We start from the raw sequence: 25,150 nt of genomic DNA, 5'->3' as shown, positions 1-25,150 counted from the left end.
GATATTTTTTTTCTTTTAGTAGTCCCCATTTTTCTTCTTCCCCTCCTGAATTTAACTAAAGGGCCTATTCCACCTGTTCCTTTGCAGAGATAAAACATTATGACAATTGCCTTTTCAGAAATCTAGTAAGAAACTGCATTAAATACAAGCTATGTTACCAGGTTTTTGTAAGCACTAAGAAAAATGCATTATGAAATTCTAAGCCATTATAGTGGGATGTCTTTGAGGCTAAAAACCACACAGCTATAATAGCCACAAGATTGCAGGATTTCAGAGCAATGAATATAAGTACAAGGCAAGGCAGCCAGCTTTGGCCTACATAATTTGTTGAGAGGAAGTGGGGACTGACTGCAACAGTTGAGCTTTTAAAACTAAAGAAGTGAACAGATTGTTGCTGAGTGGAGTTGTGTACAGAGTATTTTTAAAATTAGTATTGTGGTAAGTTGAGCTCCAACGGGAGATGAAACCATGTGCATACTTCCTGTCTGTCTGAGACATCGCACAAGTGCCTGGGGGTGGCAAAATGAGTTTTGACATACATCAGCACAAATCAGAAGTGGTAAAGCTGGTATTTCTTTGACTGAGTGATTTTTCTGATTACTTGGATAGGCTGTTTTGTGTATGGGGCAATTCACAGAATCTTGAAAAGCACAGGTAATTGTTTAGAAGACTTCATGTTCTGTAGCTGCCTTTTATGAAAATAGTTTGTTTTAGCTGTGGGAGTTCCTTGTTGATTCAGAATTTGAGTGTGAATACCTATAGCCATCTTAGGCTTAGTTTGAACTGCTACCTCAAAAGCTGCTTGATCATCCTTTTAGGGTGTATTTTGTAAGACTGTTGATTTAAAGGTTCGAAGTGACGGAGTATTTTAATTGATCTTATGATCTCTTCAAGCAACTAGTTACACAGCATATTAACATCCTTTTCTTAACCTATAAACTCTGTTCATCCTGAAGCTATGGGATTTTTAATGCTCTAGACTATAAGATTAAAGGTCCCTGCAATATTGTTTGTTTTTTTGCTTTGCAATGGAAGAGCACTTGAGTCTGACACTAGGCCAAATCCAGTGAAGGACTCTAGCTAACCTGTGGGTGTTTGTGATACTTCTCAGTGCAAGTGATGGCACTGTGAAAGTCTCCTTTGTATTATAAATGTGGGCATGTGGCACTGGCTGCTCTGTCCCCAGGGCAGAAAGAATTTGGTAATAGTGCTTTGTAAAATAGGGTAGATTCTGTTGGATGGTTGGCTCAGAACCTATCTGCAAGCACTCCTGACTCGTTCAGGCATCTCATTTCCTCTAACGTGCTTCATGTCATGAATTTGCAGTAGCTCAGGTCCTCTGGAGGACCGAGGCTGGTGCTTTATTCAATGAGTCAAGGCTCCCAGCACATGGAGAACTCTGCTGCCTTCTCACGTAAGGTTTCAGTGTCTGGGGCTGAAGGCAGCCAGCAGGCTGGGCTGGGGAGCCATCAGTACTTGCCAGTTTCATGGTGTGCTACGTGCCACATTTGTAGTTCACTGCCTTTGAAAATGGAACCTGCTGTGTGCTATCCCCGCCTCCTGAGGGGGCAGTCCTCAGAAAAATAGCCAAAAAATAAATGGAACATGAGGCAATGTCATACTTCTGCCAAAAAGGCAAATGCCGTACTGGAATGTTAAAGTATTACTTGAAAATTGTGTGAAATTGTATTTGCTTCTCTTGCAGTTAACTAGGCCATACCTGTGTCCAATTTTAGGCGCCAGCTAGGAGAAATATGTGAGGTAATTAAATCAAACTCCAGAGGGACAGCTCAAAATACAGGGCCTATAGGTAAATATAAATACTTCTTTTTTACATAAAATTTACACCATAAGTTGTTTTCCTTTAGAAATAGGATTACTCTAAGAAGTTGCATCTCTTGAAAGTTGCTAGGCTGAAGTACACTTGTCTCCATTTGCAATATTGTTAAGACAAGAAATAACAGTAGTGAGGAGTGTTTAGATGAGAAAAGCCTGTAAGCACTGCAGAGTGCAGGATATTCATGCCTAAATGTAAGAATGGGTGTTACAGACACCTGTTACGAATAATACAGCTGAAATGATCCTGCTGAGAGGAACAACCTTGATAACCTTTTATGTATAATTAAGTTTTTGTTTGTTTTTCCCAACAATCTCATCCATTGAAACTTAACATTTAATAAAGTGGTTAGATAAAGTTATTTCAGTCTCTCTGTAGATATTTCCTAAACTAATTTTCACGGTTCTTTTCTAAGTGTCTTGTCCCTGGGGAGCAGTTTTACACCGAATTACTACCCAGTATTGGAGGGAGCATGGCAGATGTAAAATCCACTCACTTGTCTGAAAGTTCTTGTGTTGCTGTGACATTTGTCATTTTATACTACCCTACTTTAGGTACACTCTTGTGTACAGTTGGCTCTCTGCTGCAAATTCATTTTGTCTCCAGAAGCACAGTGCACAAGTTCTTAGTTCCCGAATGCCTGGATTTGTGCATAGCCTTCATGTGCACATTGGTTGGGCTTAACTTACTAAATAATGTGTCTTGAGGAAGAATTGATTCTCAGTAAGAAAAGTTCTCTTTTTTCACTTTGTTTTGTATTTATGTTTTTTGTTTTGTATTGTCTGACAGTTGTGTGTAGGTTTGGCATTATTTTTGTGTACTCCCCCATCATTCTCCTAGCTAGCAACAATGGCGAAAACCAAATCCAGAGACTACACATTAATTTTTTACCAGACTAATGTTGTGATTTAATGTGTTACTCTGTTGAAGTTTTAACATGCTATTCTAAAAAGTACTTAATATTTAATTGCAAATCAGCTGCAGTCCTGATTTCATACAAATATACAAAATAACATCTTAAATGCTTAGAATTTTGGAATATAACTTTATCAGTACATATTTAAACATTGTCAGACAAATAAAATCATAACTGTGTTTAGTGAATTGACTTGGGTCAGTGTTTCAGAAATCTCATTCTGCTCAGGGATTTTGAATTGTATATCATTCCTTCAGCTTTCCCTTTCTGTTCTGACTTAGGAACAAAAATAACTCCTCCCCCCTTTTCCTTCCTCATATCCAGTTTAGAAAGTGTTGTACAAACAATGGAAATAAACCAAGGCAAGAAGTTTTATTTGTATCTGCAGAAAAAGAAGTCATGGTTTATGGTTGGGGTTTTTTGGGTGTTGGTTTTGAGTTTTGGTGGTGGTTTTTTTTAAGGTTCAATTTTTCAATTTAGCACTAATTTGTTTCTAAAGTTTTACACAACAGAAAATAGTTTTTAAAATCTATGATAATAAACAGAATCTTAAAATGCCGCACTTTCAGTGAATAAAACCCCACCATTCTTAGGTAATTATCTGATTTAATATCTGTTCGCTGATCTTGCTCTTGCTAGTTTTACTATCTAAAAATATTTCTGTCAACTAAAATGCCAGCATTATCAGTTACCTAGAATACAGACAAGTCATTTCACATACATAGAGTTTCCTGTTCTGTATATTGTTATACTGAATTTACTGTGCAACTAACTTCTTAAAAAGAAAACAATAATTACATTGTCTTTGACTGGAAATAGAAATAATGCCCAAGAATTATCAAATTGTTTTAAAAATAGGTTTATTTGGGTTTTTTTTTCTCTTGAGATTTCATTGACTGTTGTTTTTTCAGACTTTACATAGTCACTTGATCATTTTGCTCAGGAACAGCCTGGACTGGTCTGTTTGATTAAACTATCAAATGATCTTTGTTCCAATCCATTTGGAATGCAAGCATATCATTAGTGTATCATTCTTTTCAGTGCTTTGAAACATCCCAAGTTTTTCATAGCAGCAACTCTAGACAGAACTATGGCACATTTTAAAAAAAATGAGGCAAGTTTTCCAGACCTAATAATTTAAATAATGCTCCTAAGCAACATCAGATGCTTTTAGTTGGCAAAAGGATGCTTATCAAGGTAAAAATTGAATTTAACTTAGTTAAGGTGTTAAACAGGCATCAAGAACATATTTTTGCTGAATTATTTTACCCTCTAACAACAAACACTTTACTGATTGCTTCCTTTTTTTGACATACATTTCTCCATGCTAGAATGAATTTTGGTTCTTGAGCAAAACACAAAAAATGTGAAAGAAGTTCTTTAAAATATTTGTGATTAAAAGTCGTCATTGAGAAGCTCCTTATTTCAAATTAATTGTTACTTTTTTAATCTGTATGTATGTAGAAACTGTTTAAGCTTGAAATGTACAAAAGAGTCTGGCCAAAATTAATGAAGTTGTACTGTTTTACACTACTAAGCTATAATGTTAAATAGTTTAATATTTAGCTAAACCTTACAGAAAAAAAATTGCAATCTGGTAGCTATGGCAATAATTGACTTCAAGAAAGATTTTATATTTAGGGGGATAAACAGCAGGAGTAGGCATTCAAAATATCTTTTCTTATATAGTCTTTCAGCAATACAGAACAAGAGACCTATAGAAGGAACTGTAAAGAATTGGCATTATTTTTAGAGCTTGATCAGCAGTTCTGGAGTGTTTTTATTAAATAAAAAAATTTATAAAGTGATATGCTATACTGATAGAAAGAATACAGATTTCCATTCTTAGGTCTGAAAGTACTATAGAGAAACATCAAATACCTACTTGCCTTTGAGTAAGGTGTGCATTACCCCCATTCTGCAGACTTGAAAGTTGGTACAAGCCTGCTGGGCCACATCATGGTGCAGCAAGTCTGTGACCAAATTAGGAACAGAATCAGAATTCACTGGGTTTTATTCAGTATGGTAGGGGGGAAAAACCCCAAATGCTATAATTTTTAAAGCATAGTCACCTTTCTGGATTTGCCATCTTGAATAGAAAATGAAGTAATTACAGTTTAGATGTTTGGAAATTACACTACTCAGTAAATTTCTGGATGGAGAATTGAGCTGCTCTTTGGCAGTGATGAGGATAGACTAACTTTTAAAATCTTTAAATTGTTACTTCTCATTTTCTTAGTAGAGTTAAAATATTTTTATAGTTTTATTCATCAACTTATAGTTCAAAAAAAAAAGGAATTAGTTCCATAAAAATTCAACTTTACATGGGTAAGTAAAGAGAATGTAAATTCATTCTGTATTTAATAAAAGAAGTGTTACTTGTGATTACTGAATTGAATTTCTTGTTTGGAGTCTCTTGGTCCTTCATGATCTTAGAACCTGTAAATCCTTTCCACAGCTCACTTTTATTTGGGGAGGAAAATCAGCTTTTGAACCCTTTCAAGTCTTTAAGAACTTTAAATAAGCTTGGCCCTGGACTGATCAAACTTAATAATTTGAAATAAAAGAAAATACCTGCTTTGCACCTGTAGGGAAGGCTAAAGCTGTCAGAAGTTGGCTTAATGCTTCCAGACATTAGTGCACTAAGCTCTGGTAATTTCCAGCTTGGTCGAGGGGGTAGACAACAATGATATTTTGCCACAGTTACGTGCTGTATAATGTTTGCTTACAAGATTGGTGAGGTGTTACTTGAAACTTCCTGTAGATTTTAAATTGAAACTGGAAATAGGTTTCATTACAAGAACTCCCCTCCCTCCTTCTTTAACTTGTAAATGTTAGGTTTGGTCAGGATGTTTCCTACCATAATTTTGATTTGTGGGCAAATATTGATAAAATTGAACCATTTTCCTTCATAAATTTATATATATATACATTAGTAGTTCTGCCTTTCTATGGCATGTACAACAGTAACAAAACCAAAAAGTAACTAAAAATCTGATTTTTCAGCCAGAAGAAAATATGCTCAAAGCACACTCTTGCTCTTGGGCTTTCATGTAGTAGCCTTTTCATGTGGAAAACATCACTGCCTTTTATTCTATTTTGTAGTTTGCAAGTTTCTGAAAAATTCCTCCTGCTTCCTGTTGTGGTGTTCTCATTTCTGGAAGGTGGATGATGGGCCAATTGATTTCCTTTTTTTAAAGGAAATTTTTATTCTCTGGGCTTCAGTCTTTGTTTTGAATACTTCATTTGCCTTTGAGGAATTGTGTGCCTTGGTGATACGGCTTGTAGGAAGGTTTTAGAGGTTTCTTAGCTTTGCTGCTCTGAAAATACATGAGAAATGTATTTGAATTCAAGTATAAAGATATTATCTGCAAAATTGAGTATATTAGAAGTGTTATAATAATAGTTTTTCCTGAAGATGTCTGCTATTACTATAAAGTCAAACATCCTCTGAACTACAGCAGATTGAACTGTAAGCAAAATCTTGCACTCCTAATTACACTGTGATTTTGCTTATTAAAGGATTGATTCTGCAGTGTGTAGGTGGATCTCTGCTGTTGGCTGGAACTTACTGCAGTTTGAAAGTATGTAAGGTAATAATCTGTAAGTTAAATGCATTAGTATTGGGGGAGGAAATTTCTTATGTGTTTGTTTTTTTCACCTGTGTTAATGAAAATGTTTTTTTCAGAACTTGTCTAGGAGATGTTGAATTTACTCTTGTTAAAAAAAAAAGTTTTTTAAAACTGAGATTTTTCAAGCCTTCATTGCCCCAGAAGCTTCTGAAAGCCTGTTGAATGACTTTGAGGTAGCTACTAATTCTGCAGGATGGAAAGGGAATTTAAGGTTCCAGCTATGTGAAATATTTGCTCTTCATTAGAAGACTTTAAGATTTGGCTTGGTTCTGGATTGAAGTAGTGGGGTATTATTGGTGGGTTTTCCTACTAAATGATGGGACTGGGATGACTGTAGATGGAATAGTCAAGTATGTCTCTAACAATTCTGCTTGCAAACTCTGTTTCCATCTTGAATTATGGACTACAGACAACCAACGAGAAAATACTTGCCTTGGAAAAATAACTTCAAAATACCATAGGCAGTAGGAAAAAAGTTTTGCCACTGCTCCTCATGCTTACTGTGGGTGAGCAAAAAAATAAGATTTTGAGCCTTGTGATGTTTCTTTTTGAAAGTCAGTAATAATTTGGATGCCAGGAAGGGTCAGGAGGAGAGGGTCTTGAGTCTTTAACATGCTTTCCCTGAACCTTGGTTAGTGAAATGAAGCAAATCTTAAATTCTGAAAACCAGCCCTTTCTTTTCATTCATTGCGCAATAGTTAGCGTGGTTTTTGCTTGTTGAAAATATAGTGTCTTGACTCAAGAGTCTTGTAGAGTAGATAAATGCTGAATTTTGAATGTTTAATGCAAACTAAAATCTTGGCTCTTCAGACTTCACATACATGAAAGACTGAGGGAAGGTTTTTCTCTTTGTATATTACTCCAAAAGCAGTCCTGCAGGCTTTCCTAGTAACCACGTCTGCTACGTTTCTAGATTGAATACTTAATCTTGTTTTCATGTGGTTTACTTGGAACATCCTGTGCACGGTGCAGAAGAATACAGATGAGGAGATAGAAATAATACATTCACACATACACTGTAGTAGATCTGCTTATGGGCAAAGCACAATGTAATGCAATTTTATCAGCTGCTGGATGGCATGACAGACTCTACAAAGCAATTTGAATATAGTAATGCAGCACAGTTGAAAGAAGAGATGTGAGGATGATTTCATCCCACGTAGATGGAAAAATGTATTTGTGTAAGAAAAATGCTGGAAAACCAACTTCTTTACAGTTTTAAAATGTATGTTAAAGCATGATGCTACCGTTTTAGATTGCAGTGTTCAAATGGGTATTTCACATGGGTATTTCTGGGAGAGGTCTCTATGTGTTTTCTCCCTCATACATGGAAGACCAGAACTATTTATACCCATGTAAATATCCAAATTCAGAAGATGTGCAGGATGTTTTATGATGTGGGCATCTAGCCATCTATCTATCCTTCCAGGTATAATCAGCTCGAAGGCTGGAGCAGCACCCTTCCAGCAGCCTGCTTTTCCTGCCAAAGAAAATTCCGCCACTGAATTGGTGGAAATTGCTGACTGGTCACCTAGAGACTGCTTCTTATTTAAGTGGTAAACCAGCTTTTCAGCTGCGGCAGCCCGTGCTGCAACTCCTCTGCGCGCCCAGCAGTTGTGAATTGAGATAGCAGAGAAACTATTCATCCTACTCCCATTAATAAAACAAAATTAAGTGCTAGTAGTAGCGTGGCGGTTGTCCATTAGTTTGAATTTCCTGATGGAAAGTGCAAAACTGCAGGAAATGCTTTTCTTTTTATCCCTTCTTGCTCACCCAAGACAGCGCCGGAACTTTTTTTTTTTTATAGTGATTTGGCCGATGATTTAGGCTACTCAAGGCCAGGCGCATTCCAGCGGCGCTCCCTCCGGAGGAGCTGCACTGCAGGGCCGCGGGCAGCGCTCGCACGATTTCCCGGCCGGATCCCTGGAGCTGGCGCTGCTGGTGCTCCGTGCCCGGCTGCAGCAGCGACAGGCTCCCGGGAAGCTCTGCGTGCAGATTTACCCGGCAATCGCCTTAAGGGGACAAATTTAGTTTACGGCAATCCGCGCTTAATCTGCCGGAGGCGTGGGCGCCTTCGGGGAGAGGGCGAGGGCGGGCGGCCAGAAACTTCTGGCAGCTTCCCGGCCCCGGCCCCTCCCCTTAAAGCGGCAGCTCCCCGGAGAATCGCTGCTGCCCGCCTGCCCCCCCCCGCCCAAGGGGCCGACCAGCTCACCCGGGAGCGTCTTCCTCCGGCGGCCTTGCCGAGGCTGGAGCATCGGCCCGGCTGTCCCCAGCTCCTCGGGGCGCTGCTCGAACCGCCCTGGCAGCGCTCAGCACCCCTGCAGGGGATGCTGGTGAAGGGCTCATCACGATCTCATTCCCAAACAGCCTCTCCGTGGCCCCCGCCTGGCTGCGGCCGCGGGGTACAGCGCTCCCCTGGCGTCCGTGTGCGCACGGGTGGCCGGCTCCCGGTGTCACCCCTTCGGTAGCCTGGCCTCGGTCGTTCATGCAGACAAATACTGATTCCTCTGGGAACCGTCTGTCAGCGAAGACCTTCAATGCCAGTCTTCTGGCACTAGTTAAAGAAGGAAACGAACAAACCGAGATACTGCCATCAGCTTCACTTTCCTCCTTCCAGTGCGAACTCTGAGATTTTCGAAAGAGTGCATTTAGAGACATAGAAACATTGACAGGATATCCTGGGGTGTGTATTGAAGCTGCTCGGAATGAAAGAAGTTCACGATCTCATTAATACATGAGTGATGGTGTGTGCTGGGCATAGTTTCAGTTTTGGTGTTGACAGAAGTTTACTGATTGTAAACTGATTGTAAGAAGTTTGATGATTGTTGACAAAAGTTTACTGATGTAAGCTCCTGAAATGATGATTCTTATCTTTAAATTATAAACTGTAGGTGATTATGTTCACATATAAAATGTAAATGCCAATTCACTTTATCTTTTTAAGTAAAATAAAGGCCGAGACAGCAACGAATTAAACTACTACAGTTTTATTTTAAGAGGCCTTCAAGAATTTTAGGAAGCCCAGAACTTTTTGTATTACAGGGTAGACCCCCCCCCCCCCCCCCCCCCATCTCTGTTTAAATAGCACTGCAATTATTCTTGTTAAAATATTTTCAGTATGCTTGCAATACCTTTTCCAGGATTAGGGAACTGTCAAATTCTAGCTGTATTTTGGCATACTGGTTGTTTTTTTTATTTTCTGGAAACCTGCTCTGAAAAGCCTAAAAAAAGAATAAAACCAGATCCTGATAAAACATGTCAAAATTAAATAGGCAAAGATGCATTCCGTCTGAGCATAAGGGCATCTAATAAATGACGTAAGCACAAAGCAGGGAAGGGATAACAGAAAGGTAAAAATAGCTGTATACTAATTTTTAATCTCTTTGATGTTGGTGGAATTGAATAAAACCTACTTGAGAACAGGTGACTCAGAGTTGGTGAGAATGACAAAGCCAATTATCTTAAATTGATGCCAGACTCTGATAATTACTTTTATTTTTTAGTTTGCATTCATTATGATGCATCACATTTTGCTAATTATTTTAACTTGCCACTTTCAGTTGTTACTCTGTCACAATGAGAGAAGTATGTTGGAAATTTCAGTTAAGTGATTTGGGTGGGGAGAAGGCCCATGTGATTTGTCTTTCAATGGAACAATGAAATTGCAGGAAAAAATCCAGTATGTATCTGTTGAAGATTTCAGATACTGTTTTAGAGTATATAATGATTTATAGTGGTAGTTAAAGAAATTAATTTCATAATTTTTCTCTCAAAAGCCACTGTAATACTGTATGTCTAGTAAACATACCTACATTGGTAAACAAATAGTCCATATGTTGCTATTCTTTAGTTCTTTGGGGCAGTAAATATTAACTAATTTCAGTGAAAGGAATAAGAGTAATTTCAAAGGATTTAGGCTAGTGATTGAAATTAACTTGTGTGTTAGTAAGAGAAATTCTTACAGATATTGGGTTTTTCTGAATGAATATTCTTTCTGGAAGAAGTTGTTAAATTAGAGTAGTGATAAAGTAATCACAATACTGATAAGTACAATCTTTATGAGAATTTAAAGTCCTGCCTAAAGTTTGGTTGTTGACTTGCCTGTTCCTCTGCCATAAATTTTCAAGCAAAGACCAGAGCTTCAGATTATCTTGGTGCTCAAAATTTATTTTTTTGTTTTAGTTAGTGTCAATAGCAGTGAAGAAAAACTATTCTATATTTTTCTGTAAGTTCATCTTGACATTGTGGATTGGTCTTTCTGAGAATTCTTTTGTCTGTATAGGAAGTATAGACCTACACTGACAAACCAGCTCTTTAAGTTTTGTTTATAGTAGTGTGTGCATCTGTGTGGACCCATCTGGGGTCTGTCGCTCTTGTTAAAGTCATCTCAGTACTTTACAATTCCTTTTAACTTTGGAAGATGAACTGTCATGAAATGCTATCACCCCTGTAGTGGTGAATGAGTTTCTACACTACAGAGTGCAGTGGGGCAGGAGGGATGCTCCCCTTTCAGAGCTTTACTGTCTTTGCAGGAGAATGCATTGCTGCTTTCCTCTGCTCAGATTCATATTGTGGGAAACAGCCACTTCTTAGTTCACTTCAGTGCAAGTGCTGACCAAAATCAAATTTATCACCACCTGAGACCCTCTTTCAACACCCATCCAAGTGCAGCAAGAGGAAGGCATGGCAGCTTGCCTCAAAGGCACCTACTGTTGGGCAAGCAAGGGGGGAATGAATTTCAGAATCCCAACACGCTTAACAGATTCCTTGTTAATCTCAGCGGAGTTTTATTGGTATTAAGCCTGGATTAGGAAAGGATAGGTGTTCATGGATATACTACCACCAGAGTAATATATCCTACTAGTCTGCATGCAGTCACGTACCACACACACAGGGAGAGAGAGAGGAGGGTTCATTAGTGCATTCATGCTTCTGGTGATCCTAGAAAGTGCAGATTGATAACCATTTTATACTACTCAGAAATATATTCTATTGCCTGCCAGAGAGAGAGAGAGAGAGAGAGGCTGGAACAGAGTCACTGTAAAAAGTATCATTAGTAAGGAGTTAACCCTGTAGCATCTAATGTTTCTCAATTTCAAGTTTTGTGGAACTTAAATGTCTGAAAAATGGTGCATTGAAGCATTCAAGTACACACTTCCAGGCCTTCTGATGTATTGGAACTGGGAGCAGCTAGTAGGAATTATCTGATGTGGAGTGCAAGCACCTCAGTCTCAAATAGTCTCTGATGCCTGTGATGATTTATCTCTATATTTTCCCTACAGAGAATCTGTATGTGCCAGAGATGCCCCTTGTAAGCTGTGTTTGAATCTGTAGGGGCACAGAAACACAATTCAGCTTCGATAAGGGCTTAAATCTCTTTGCTTTGCTCTTGTCTGGGTCTCTATGGAGGCTTGAAGCTCTTGAAAACAAACCTCACTCCTCTTGTGTGTCGCCCTCTGCCTTCCCTCTTCTGACCCAGAGTCTATGAAGTGATACTTCATAAGTGGTTCAGTTATCTGGAATCTCCTCACCCAGGTTATGTTATGAGAGGTTATGTGAGAGAAGATGGACTTCCTTTGAAGGAATTGTACCTTCATGATCTCACTCAGTATACTGACTTGACCTATGTTCTCTTATTTCCCACCTCTTCTGTTTCTTATTTCCCTGTTTGGGTGTCACCTGTTCTATGTTTCATGCCACAAAACCTTGTCTTTTGTCTGGACCCTTAACCTTCATTTTGTGTTTAGTCTCTGTCAGTCTCCTTCTTTACCTTGCCCGTGGGCTACTCTCCTGTTGAGCATCACCTTTATCATTTACTTTATTAAAAAAAAAAAAAGGCAAAATCTCCTCAGAGTTATTCTATTTACTAATGAAAAATGAACCTTAATTATGTGAGGGAAATAAACATTGGTGTCTTCATGCGACTTAATCAGGTCTTGCGGCAATTGAGGAGACAGTAGAACACTTGGTTGGTCTTCACCATTGCAGTAGAATTCATCACCTGCTAAGTCTTCAGATGGTGCAGCAGCTGGAAACCTATGTGGTGCTTGTTGTAGATAACTGTGGATAACATAAATACAAATACATAAATTTGTATAAAATTTATGTATACATAAATACACATAACATAAATACAAATACAAACCTATGTGGTGCTTGTTATAGATAACTGTGGATAACATAAAAACCTATGTGGTGCTTGTTGTAGATAACATAAATACAAAGTTTATTGTATTTATGACCTTATATCAGGAGATTATATTTGTATATTATAAGATTGTATTTTTGTATTATTGATTTACATCGTATTAGCTTAGTGTTGTGTTCTTTGTTCCTACTGCTGTCAATTTAAGTTTTATTGGGCTGTTTGGAAATTCTTTGTCCACAGAAATTGGTGAGACTATGGTAGCTGTATTGCCAGTGGTCAGTATTAAAAAGCAGTTGTTTTCCTTTCTGTTCCAGGCAATTGATGAGCCTCCCTATCTCACAGTGGGCACTGATGTGAGTGCAAAGTATAGAGGAGCCTTCTGTGAAGCCAAGATCAAGACAGCAAAAAGGCTTGTCAAAGTTAAGGTATGCGGTTTTCCTGCAAGCACTTTTTTGAGGAGGGGTAAAAAAGTGATTAATGTTCATAATGGTGCAATGTGAAACTTCTTTTTAGTCTCAGGACAGCTAAGAGGCTATCCTGTCCTTGGAAGCTGGTATTATAGTCTTTGAAATAACAGTAAGTTTCTTGTTGTTGGGATGGGAGGGATTCCCCCACTCCCACACAAATAAGTATGTTCTGTTTCTGTCACTGCTTTATTATCTGCATGTTTTTCACCTTCAATGCCATAGGCTGACCTTAAAGTAATTGATTAAAATGTGACAAATGTAGGCTTATATACGGTATATGGGCCAATATTGCCAGAAAATAGGTAAGACTACTCAAAGTAGGCTTTAATAGGGTATCTTTTACTTGAGGAGTACAGGTCACTGCCATTTAGCCTTGGCAACTAGGTAATGCTTCAGGAATAAGCTGAAATGTTTCTGCCTTCCAAAAGCCACTTGGCACATCGAGTCTTACAGAATAGCAAGCCAGGGATCTCACCTAAGATTTATGATAACTAGTTAATGACTGAATCAATATAAGCCACATGTAGGACAACTAAAAATTCTGCAAAGAGATTGCAAGATACACATTTTAACATTCCTTGAAAAATTAAAGTATCATTTGTAGAAATAAGGAGAGCAATACCCTGCAAAATGGCTGTATATTTCTGTTGGGATAATGTTGCCCTAAAAACTGATTTGGGAGGAGGTCCTATTTTTCTGCTTTGCCTCTTAACCTCATATGGAAACATTGCAGAACAAGGATCAAAACCACCTAGAAAATACAAGTTAGATTGTTGCTCTGCAAGAGTTAGAGTGGCAGAATATTTTTCTTATATCTACTGTAAATTTAAATGAAAAATGTGTGAAATGTGAGTGGCAATAACCTGTTATTGAACGCTATTGCACACTATAAACTAGTGTGCATTATTTGACTCTGCCCTCATGCTGTGGCTGATTTTTGCCTATAGTGTGTCTGAGGGAGTGTGCAGGCACTCTCCATAAACCCTTGTGGGAAGGTCTATTGTCACTTATTTGATAATAATGTTAAATACAACATGAAGATTTTAGTCTTAAATCTGCCAGAAGAGCAAATCAGTGGTCTTTACATTTCATTATTCAAAACTCTTAATAGCATCAGCTGGTCTATGCTTTACAGTACCGTTGGGCTTAAGTGATTAAGTATTGCTATTTGGGCTGTTAAGCATCAGTATTTAAGTACAGGAATTTTGTTGTGCCTAGATGAGTGAAATCTTGACTCATTTCAATTCTTTGGGGGACTTTCAGCCCACCTCCGTAGATGGCCACTTGCTATTTATTATTCAGTGCTAAGTATTTTCTTATGGGTTTATCACTTTAAGTTTGGTCACTGCAAGATTTACAGAAAGATCTTGACATGAAATTGAATTTTTCTGTGAATTGTGTGTGGAGATTTTGTACAAAGCCCTCTGGGTTCAGTTTTGTGTGTGTGTGCTCACTGTTACTGTATTGTTTAGAGCAGTTTGGCCCCAGTACTATTGTTGCTTTCTAGAGTAATGTGGTTGAGATGTTTGTAAGTACTGTAACAATATCTGTTTACATTGTTTTTTCTCCACCAAGAATGTGTAGTTCTTAAACTTAACAGTGGCTCTCTGATTTTCTCTGAAAATCTGTTTTGCTCTTCCTGGCACATGCATACTTTCCCTAATATTAGCTCTAACAAAGATTCTCATTAGCAGGTGTGCTTTGTCTGAAATTTTGGTAGTTTATCTGCTGCATTATTTTATTCTTGCTGAATGGGTTTCTTTTGGCCCCAGTTTATATTTTATGCCTTAGTCTTCTAGAACTACTAGAGCAGAAGGAAAGTCAGTTAACTTCATACTGTCGATTTTAGTGTAAAGCAGTAATTTAAGTTTATAACTAGATGTTCTGCTGAGACAGTAGAATTGCAACAAAATTCTTTTGATATGAGTATTGTAATCTTCAGACAAGTAAAATATGTTTAATTGTGTCTCCTTTTATGTGCTTTCTTCTGTTGAATTCTGCTTCCTAGAATATTTTGAGGAGATACCTTTATGTCAACTTTCCCATTACAGCATAATTTAAAAACTTCATTCAGTTTAATGCAGGTGCTATGTACTTATAATGTCAATATCAATAAGGGACTGCATTTGGCAGTTTAGTAGTCTTTGGCAAATTCTGTACACAGTGCAGAATTCTACGGTAACATATAACAGCATTGCACACTTGCTTATGGAAAGCAGAACTTCAGATTTGCCTGGACTTTTCAAAAGTGTTGAAGGCAGTACAAATTTGATTCAAGGGCAAGACTCTGGGTGTTACAGGAGTCTCTACTTTATCAGATTTATTACAGGTTTATTTAGAGAGTTATTTAAGCCAGTTTATTTTGGCAGCATCTCCTAAAACAATTAGCAAAATCATCCACCACCACTTGCATTTGGGCACCCTGCACAGAAGTTTCAGAAGAAACTGTTTTCTGTGTAGGTCTTTATTAAACAGAAATAAGTAAAGCTGCTGCTGTAATAGGACTTACTAGGTCTGTCTTTTAAGGATAGTGCAGAAAAAAGAAATTCCAGCTGAGCCTAACCAAGTTGATGATGTGCTGAATGTCTTAATCTTTTGCCTGAGACAGAAAGTTTCCATACTGCTAACTATTGTGAGAATTAAAACCCACAACTAGTACCTACTGACATCACTTTTCTTCAAGAAAGGCCAACAGTGTCACACTGAGTTTGGAGTTTGAATATTTATGTTAATAACCAGTATTTTTTGAGCACATACGAATATCTCAAGAAGCAAAAACTGTTGGTATCAAAACTCTCCCCCCCAAAGAGTCAAAGCCCCAAGACATCTTTAAAAAGACAAACCATTCTGTAATACACAATAGCAATTTGCTTTGTTTACCTTTCATAGAGTACATTGTGGCCAACTCCTGTTCTGGCTAGAGTTCCTTTTTGCTGCAAAATACATTTAAGATAATTACAGAAAGTAAATAAAACCAGATGTCTCTTAATCAGAACTGGTTTACTGGGTATTTCACACGAGCCACTGGTGACCCTTGGTTTCAGATTATTTTGCATCTTAACTGAGTTTTGGCTTTCTAGATAAATTCCTGCATAGAGGGAATTAAATACCTGTATCTGTCAGGATGAAGTTCAGAAGAGTAGTCCTTGCTCAGTTAATTCCTAGCCTGAATCCTTTGTCTGCCTTTTGGTTACAAGATATGATTTTGTCTGTGTGACGGACAAAATATTTGCCATCAGCAAGTGAGATGTGCAGGTCTAAAAAGAACACACTCTGACAACTGTATGTGTTGCTGTAGTTCTGACTAGAAGAAGGATTGATGACTATTTCATTGAAGTAACACCTGGAAGGGGCAGTGTAGCATTTTAGTGCATTTGTTTTCCAATTGGTCAAGATAGATTGTCCTTAGTCCTGGTTGTAGGTGCTGTTCTTGGCAAAACTCCTTAAAATCTCCTCTCTGAGTAGGCTGTGTAGGAGAGTTGATGTTAGAGAACAGTGTGGTTCTGAAGGAAATTTTGCTGTTCCTGTGTGCTACAGTGAAACTCTCAACAACAGTGTGAGCGTGCTGGTGGGTACGCTTGTGAAACAAGTCCAGACTTTTGATATAGGATTGCTGTAGTTGAGTGTTACACAGCTGGAGCTCATGTTACATTCTTACTTATTTCAAATATTCAGTAAAACATCATACACTTCAACATCAATATACCAAGAGAGTCTGTTCTGGTGAACATCAGAACATCATTTGTGTGTTAATAAAGGTACATAAGTACATAAAATGTAATTCTAGAATTTTCTCAGTTTCCTGCAATTTTAAAACCTGAGTAGAAATAAAACTTCAGATGCAATTAATCCTATGACTTTCAGTGTAACCAAGTTAATTGTGAATGAAACAAAAGGTGAATGTCCGTAGCACCTGGTACAGATAACTTAATCATACATTTGAATTTCCAGACCTTTTTTTTTTCCTGAGGACATAGTATGTAGGATTAAAGACAACAGCCTTTGTATCTTTATGGAAATGTCAGGGGAAAATAATTTAATATGTTTACAGGATTTACTAACTCCAGTTTTGAAGGACTGAAAAGTTAGCTGGTTTTACATTTTCTTCCAATTAACTCTGTGTGTAGGCTAGACTGACATTAACTGAAATCCTGTCTGAGTTGTTCATTTTGTTTAGTCGACAGCAGTGTCCTGTACTTTTGTGAGTCTTTTCAACCATGAGGTGAAAAATTCACTTTTATCAGCAAAAGATAAAGGTGCTAAAACTGTTTGATTTCAAAGCATTGAAATATAAGTGTTTCTTTAAAGTTGTACTCCGAAGTCTTGAAGTTTTCTCCTTTCTTGCTGTGGTACTAGAGACATTCAAATACTTAAGAGAACTCCAGAGATAATTTTGACTATAAGACAATTTTGTTATACTCTTGACTGTTATTTCCTTTAGAGATAATGATTCTATTGTGAAAGAGAAAAATATTTTAGGAGATCTGATAACTAAGGAATTAGCCCCTCATATTTCTATAATATATGAATAAGACAGCTTTCAGCAAGTGGGATGATTATGGTGATTAACTGTAAAATGAGAGTAAGAGAAGGGCTATTGACGTTTGCATGTGCTTATGCTGCTCAATTATATCAAGTGATTGTCAGTTGAATTATATTTTTTAGGTAACCTTTAGGCACGATTCTTCAACAGTGGAAGTGCAAGATGACCACATTAAGGGTCCCTTAAAGGTAATAAATTTGGTTTATATCTTGCTAATGCTTTGAAAAACATTTTTCTTTTCAATATTTGACATAAATGTGCATATACCGTATGGGGTGAGAGAAGAAGATTGAACTTATTACACAGGCTAGATAGGATCACAAAGCATAAAAGGTGATGCTACAAAGTTAGAGGTAGTATACTCTTTATGTTAGATTTTTTTCTTTGTAGTTAAAGGGGATGCAGCACAGGCTGGTAAAAGCCTCTTTGTTCTTTTTGCCTTAAAGCTATGAAGTATGGCTGGCACTGGTTTTTAGTCACCATTCCTTTGGAGAACTCGGCAGGAGGATTTGATGGGAAAGCTCTTATACAAGAGAATGACATCACTCAAATTGGTTCTTGTTCCCCACCTGCTGGCAGGAAATAATCAGCTCAGTTAGTTGGCTTATTTTAAAGGAATGAAAAAAGAAGTTTGAGGGATACAAGTATATTCAAGTGAAACGGGAAAAACATTTTATAGTTGACATGGAATAGGCTAGAAATTATCTCTGTTTGCTGACACAGAAGTGTTGATTTCATTGCCTGTGTTAGAAACTCTCCAGTGCTAAGTGAGTTCTCTATTTTAGGTAGGAACTGTTGTGGAAGTGAAGAATCCAGATGGAACATACCAGGAAGCAGTTATCAACAAATTAACAGATGCAAGTTGGTATACTGTAGGTAAGAGAAAGATTTATGTATTTGACTTAAACTTCTGACTTAAAAATAAGCCTGTGACCTGGACATGTCCTAAGCATGGTGAGAGAGATTTTTTGGAGATACTTAGGTATTCAGAGTTTCCATGAAAAACCTTTAAAGATAAACTTCTTCTTTTGGGTTTTTATAAGAAACTGTGCCCTTTATGATCTGAAACTGGGACACCAAATAAAGATGTAATGAATTGCTCTATAACTGGTGACTGCTCCTTAGATATTAAGTACACTTGTTAAACATTTTGAAGCAAAGTATGCTGTCACAGGTCCTTAAAAAAATGGCGAAGAACTGCTTTTAAAACACAAGCTGCAACACCTAATTTTCCCCACTCCCAGACTTAGCCCTTACAACAGCTGCTGTAAAAATACACATGGCTTATTATAATATGATATTTCAGATGTTTGATAATATACCACATACTCTATAGCCAGTAGAGGGTGGAGGTTTTTTTTAATTTACATACAGGAAATGTATTGATTTTTGAAAAACTACATAGCCCTTTCCTGGGTAGATATGGGAAGTTGAAGACTAGAACTTGAAAGGACTTTAGTGAGATTTAGTACTTTTGAAGTATGGGTTATTGTTAATGAGGTGATGCTGAGCAACTAGAGAAAGACTTTATTTTCCCTAGTCATAGTCCTTTCAGAAGGGAATGGAGCTCTAAATTTAGATAAGACCTTACAGATAAGTGTTGAAGAAAATATGTCTGTTTTTCTGTTGGAGAAGTAGAATCTATTAGTATAGGTGAGATTGGGTTAGGATGGGATGAAACATAATGTACAAAGACAAGAATTAACATTATAGATAGTGTTTTGGTAATTAATACAGAAGTGGATCAGATATGAGAGCTTTTAAGAAGCAAATGGTATAGCTGGTGTTAGAGCTGTGTTGTATGTCTCTGTTTATGTTTCTGAGAAAGTGTGAGGTTAGCAGCTGAGCAAGAAGAATAAGATAGGAAGCTGTGCATATTAAATTTTGAAGGTAGATGTCACAGAGTTGCAGTCAAAGGAGATGTCTGTCAAAAATCCTGAATTTGGGAAATAGGAAGAAGTATGGGTTTCAGTCTCAATTCTTGTGTTTTGTTGATAAAAGCAGACAAAAGCATGTTGACCTTGCAGAATTGGTAAAAGCAGCACAGCTGCTGGCAGTGTAATGCATTTTGATGGAGAACTGACTCTAGCTGTGGATGATTAGAATAATCTTTGTCAGGAGGGTGATTGGAATGAGACGAGAATTGCCTTTACTGACAGTGGTGACTTTGCAGATCTGAGTGAAAGTCCTACTGTAGGATATAGTTGCCATTTACCAGGTGCCAGAGTTGGCACTTATCTTAACTAGCAGTTACCTAATGTTGTCCTAGCACTTGCTGAGAAGCTTCTAATTATTTGCACTGTTAATGATTTTGTGAATAATATTCCTATGATTTGGTGAAAAACTTTGTGAAGGCATAGATCCATCTGAAGTAGTACCTTTCCAAAAGTGACATAAGACCACATATGCCATTGCAGCATTATCTGGAGAGGAATAATGCTTTGAGGGCTGCTTGAGACCTCTTTTAACACTGAAGAATGGGCAAAGTTGCTTTGAATGTCCCTGTGTGTCTTGTATTAAGGTGTTGTCTGAATAGAAATTGTACATTAATTTGCTTACATGTTTTTTTTTGTGCTACTGCTTTCCTACCAAAGAACAGCAAAAACTAAATTTAAATTTTTATAAAAATCCAACTAGTATAGTCTTTTAAAACAAGTATAGCACAGTGTGTGTGTGTATATATATGTGTATATATATATATGCATAAAACTTGTAAATTTAATAGGCATATATGTGTGTGTATATATATATATATATATATATATATGTACAAATGCACAAACATATATACATGCATAAGTGTCCTTAGTTTTGTCTGCCCTGTGAAAAATCCTCAAAGAACTCAAGGTGTTAAAGTCCAGGTAACTAGATACTGTTTTGTCATTCATATAAATGTTTCTTAAAGTCTGTGTTTACTATGAGGGGGGAAAGAAAATGGCAGGATTATTTGCTTTACTGAAAATGCAGAACTATGCATGTTCAAAAGTAGTCTTACTCCCTTCTGCATTTTTTTGTCATTACAGTTTGTCATTAGAATTCAAAGTGATTTTGGTTGCATTAAGTTGTATCTTTTCTTCCCTGGCTTTTCTTGTGCAATTTCAGAATATGTGATTTTAAATACATTACACTCCTGATGCCTGCTCAGTAGATTGTTTTCAGGATGTTCCCATAGATCAGAATGTCAGAGTCATTAAGCCATATGTGTCATGCTGGCCACATAAGTCTTTCAGAGAGGTCAAGCTTTTCCTCTGAAAGTATTCATGTTATGGAACAAGATTAAGATTCCTTCTGGCAGGGAAGAGGCCACAAGCAGATTACCACATAGGACACATTATGTGGCTACCTGCCTAGCTCAGAATAGGTTTACCTCTGCTGTAGTCAGCTTATCTCTTGAAGTGGATAGATTTTTTTTTTTAATCTCTCATTATGTAAGGAGACTGTTTTGTTAATTAACACAAAGTGGATTAGGAACCTGCTGACTTCTGCTTCACTTAACCAAAGGGGGGCTTAATTATGCGTTGACCATTTGAGATGCAGTTCCAAATCTAAGTGGTTTGTGTGCAGTTCTTGCCATTGATACTTTTCAACAAATGTTGAAGTGAGGGATGTGCATCTCTAACTGATACTGTATCACAATTGAACTGTGTTCAACAATTACTGTAGTCCAAGCTGGGGAATTGTAGTTACAAGGGAAAGTTTCTTCATCGAAAGTACTCAATTTTATATAGAGATGAAAAATTCACAGAACTAAATAAAAAGTTCTTTAGTATCAAGTAAATATTAGTCAAGAATTTTGATGTACCTTGTTGCTTTTTGTATATTTTCATTTGAATTAGTGAACGTCGAAGAACAGAGCACCCTCCATTGGAAAGCAAGAAATTAATCTCCTTAATCTTGCTGGTCAACAGCCATTCTGCTTTAACTTTGATCTGTTGATGGAGAGAAGAGGATGTTTAAAAGAATTAATGAAGTGAAAAAGACTTGTTAAGAAGTTGCTGAAACTTTTTTTTTAATGAAATATTTTAATGTTACTTTGGGGTTGTTTCTGTGCCCACAAATTCTTTGAGTTCACTGCTGTGTGGGGGCAAGAGTATAATTATTATCATTGCTCAAGAGGGGAGAAGAGATAAATTCTTGTCTCACTGAACAGTACAAGCAAAACCTAAGAGTTAAATCTGTCATCAGGTTTCCATCTTCTAAGTACCTGCAGAAGACTTGACAAAAGCATACTTTTTATGCGACCAGTTCAGGTTCTGAAGACCCCACCTTAAACGTGTGCAGTGCATTTCAGGATTTTAAAGGATGTAGCTGAATGAACTGCATTATGAGCTTGTTTCCAGTTGACCTAGTGATAGCAGAGATAGCAAAAAGTCTAGAAACTGGGAGCTGCACAGTTCTGTCAGTGGACCAGGGTTTGGTGATTGTCAGCACTTTGACTATTGTCATCTTCTTAGGGTGGTATCGCTGTTGTTCTGTAGCTTAGTTGCATGAAGTCAGTAGAGAAAGACATTGAACTTCCATACAATGTTAAATTGCAGCTTTTTCTGTAAATATCCAGTTATGTTTCTCCATGGTAAGCAGAGCTTCCACTTGAATATCACAGGAGTTGTGTAATTAAATTCTTTAAAAATAGTTAATGTTAGAAAAAATAGTTTTTGAATGTTAGAAAAAATAGATTTTGAATTCTAGTGTGTTGAATTTCATTTAATGACACCATGAATTGTCTGCTCAACTACTGATTACTCAAGGTATGCAAGTGTAAAGTAGCTATGGTGAGAGAGCAGATTATGTATTTGTATTTGGTCAGTCTGTGAAATGCTTTATTGGGCCTGCAGCATTATCTGGGCATAGGTTTGTTCCAAGGGTTGACTACAGGAATATATATCTCATTCTTTCTGACATGTAAATGAATTGCTTATTACTATCCTGAGTTAAAAAGAAATGTTTTCTTTCCTCACTTCTTGTCTGGTGGCAGTATTTGATGATGGTGATGAGAAGACCCTGAGACGCTCTTCCCTGTGTTTAAAAGGAGAAAGACATTTTGCTGAGAGTGAGGTAATTGAAGAGTTTTTATATTGCAGCTTTTTATATAGAAAATTTTAAAAGTGATACTTCTATTACCTCAGTTTTTAGTATGCTATGTGTATCCATGCTACTAAAAGTGGGGATTATGCAAAGTGCGGTCCACAGGGTCTGACTTATTCTTTTTTAAAAACAAGAAATACAGTTAGATTTCACCAAACTACGTAAGTTTAGAAACAAAATCAGCATTTTATCTTTTTCATTTTTATATTATTAAAAATTTGTAGATTGTAGATCACACAAACACCATGCAACTACTTTGCATTGTATAAAAAATTACCTGTATTAGTGATGAAAAAAATCACAGTATACTTATAACATGAAAAGTAATATAATTTATAACACAAAAAACTAATGTAGATGTTTCTGCATAGTAAAGTTCTGCTGCATATTTGATAGTCAAACCCAATTTGTGACACTTAATGAAACAGAAAAGCTTTTCTTTCAAATGGCGAATAATAATAAATTGCTGTTACTTGTTTATTTGACAACAGCTACCAGTATTTTGAAGCTGGCTCATGTCTTAGAGGTGATTTACACATTAAAGTATGCAAACATTTGTAGTACATTCCAAATAATTGGAATTTCAGAGTGAGGGTTCTTCCTTCATATTATGTAAGACAATCTGGACGCATGGGCAGATTTATGTAAACACGTTTGTTTACTGGACAGCTGCTGAAGATGGTTTTTTTTGTTCTACACAAGTGTGCTGTTACTGCAGTCAGCTGAGTTTGTTGTTTGCATACTGCATTCTTGTGAAGATTCAGGTATCTTCTAGAATCCTAAATCAGAATTAAACATATGTTAAAAGGTGGGAGCCTAATTAGATGCCTAAATCTAGATTCCTATAGAAATGCTATAGTTTTAAGGATTGTGGTATTCCTTCAACTAATTGTTTGTTATTAATGATCAGCACAACTGAAGATAAGATTTCTTCTGTTCCATAAATAGTATTTTAGTATGGTTTCAGGAGTATTACCTTAGAGTGCATGGTCACAAAATTTTGTGACCTGTTTGGCTGAATGAGAGTAATTCAGATTGTTTTGTCACATTCAGAGAAACCTTACATTCAGATGACTGGTACTTCTAATTTTTATCATCTTTTTTTTCATCTAAGCTTTTGATGTTTTGCCAGAAGTCACTGATTTGCAATTCACTGTCACCAGCTCTGAATGAAACATGTTGTACATTTCTAATAATTACCTTGTGATTGCACAGCTACACAGCAGGGAAAATTACATCTCAAATTTCTTTTGTAATTAGGCCAGTGCCCCACAGTTGTCTTGTTCTGATACTGTTTCCCAGGTGTGTGGTGTAGAATCTTTTAGGATGTCCACCACACTCAGAAGTAGTCATGCATTTATTTTTAGATTCTAAAAAGCCAGTTTTATTGTCCCTCAGTCAATTCTGTCTGAGACAGAATACTTCTGAGGTGCTTGTTGGTGTTACACATTGTAAAATTCATACATGACAAAGAAGTTGAAGTCAGAGGACTAAATTTAATTTGGAAGGCTTTCTGCCTTCTTTCAAAGAACAATAATAAGTGGCTGTACAAAAAATTATTGTGTACCAGCTGCCTTCAAATCAGGAAGGGTTATCATTTAAACAGGTAACAGCAGGCTTAAGGAGAGAAGATTCTGCGTGTCCATGAACTCCGTCTGTTGAAGGATTCTTCCTGAAGAGGGGAAGTTCTTTCTCTCCCTCTCTTTTTGTTTTGTGGCTGATAAAGCATCAATTAGCACCCTCCCGATTATCAATATAGCAGCCTCGTTAGAATTGTTTTAGAATCTCTCTCACATATCAAAGTATGAATTGCTAACAAAAAATGAAAGTAAGTTGTCATGTTTGCTGCTGTTGAGTGATCTTGCTGTTTCATTTTAAAGGGGACCTTTGTTCATTTTTTAATAGATGATTCAGTATTTAGCCTAATTATAGGATAGGCAGAAAATTAATCTGGTAGAGATGGAATATGCCAGGTGAGCAGAATACCTGATACTTATTTCTCTGTGTTTTGATGATCCAGAGGCAGGAATTCTGGGAAGAATTGTTTGTGTGTGTTCAACAAAAATTAATTATTCAGAGGTGCAGAGGAAGTGTTGAAAAAACCTGCAAAACAAAACATGTTCCTTTTATAAAATCTAAGTGTGACATATATGATGTACTTGTGTATTTCTTTCATAATGAGAAAGTCTCTGTTGACAAAAATTGCTTCAGTGAAGCAGGTGGTTTGGAGAATAATTTATGCCAGCTTTTTCTTATGTATATGCATATGTATTTTTTCATTTCAACAGACATTAGATCAGCTTCCACTCACCAATCCTGAACACTTTGGGACTCCTGTTATAGGAAAGAAAACAAACAGGGGAAGGAGATCCAATCATATGTAAGTTAAATATTTTGATATCTGTGCTGTGTGTAATCAATTCTGAAGCTTTCAGTGTGTGTCGAGTTTTATTATTTGTATGTTCAGGCTTCTCTTATATAAAAACAGGAGGCTGGATGAACAATGTTGTTTAGCATTCAGT

General features: G+C 37.0%; 1 protein-coding gene across 4 annotated transcripts in view; it reads left to right on the top strand.

Annotated features, from left to right (window-relative positions):
• ARID4B (AT-rich interaction domain 4B) overlaps nt 1-25,150 on the top strand; it is an 88,424-nt gene that overhangs the window by 17,524 nt on the left and 45,750 nt on the right. For all 4 annotated transcript variants that reach the window (XM_071432128.1, XM_071432118.1, XM_071432109.1 and 1 more), the window contains exons 3-7: nt 12,848-12,958; nt 17,666-17,731; nt 18,329-18,419; nt 22,519-22,598; nt 24,917-25,008. In XM_071432128.1, coding sequence (XP_071288229.1) covers nt 12,848-12,958; nt 17,666-17,731; nt 18,329-18,419; nt 22,519-22,598; nt 24,917-25,008 — 440 coding nt within the window. The remainder of the gene's footprint in view (nt 1-12,847; nt 12,959-17,665; nt 17,732-18,328; nt 18,420-22,518; nt 22,599-24,916; nt 25,009-25,150) is intronic.

Source organism: Agelaius tricolor, unplaced genomic scaffold (assembly GCF_023055355.1).
Source record: "Agelaius tricolor isolate 1412-34295 unplaced genomic scaffold, bAgeTri1.0.p SCAF_1, whole genome shotgun sequence".
In the NCBI taxonomy this organism is placed as follows: domain Eukaryota; kingdom Metazoa; phylum Chordata; class Aves; order Passeriformes; family Icteridae; genus Agelaius; species Agelaius tricolor.
Note: the sequence above shows the minus strand (reverse complement) of the source record. Positions and strands in the feature narration are given on the sequence as shown.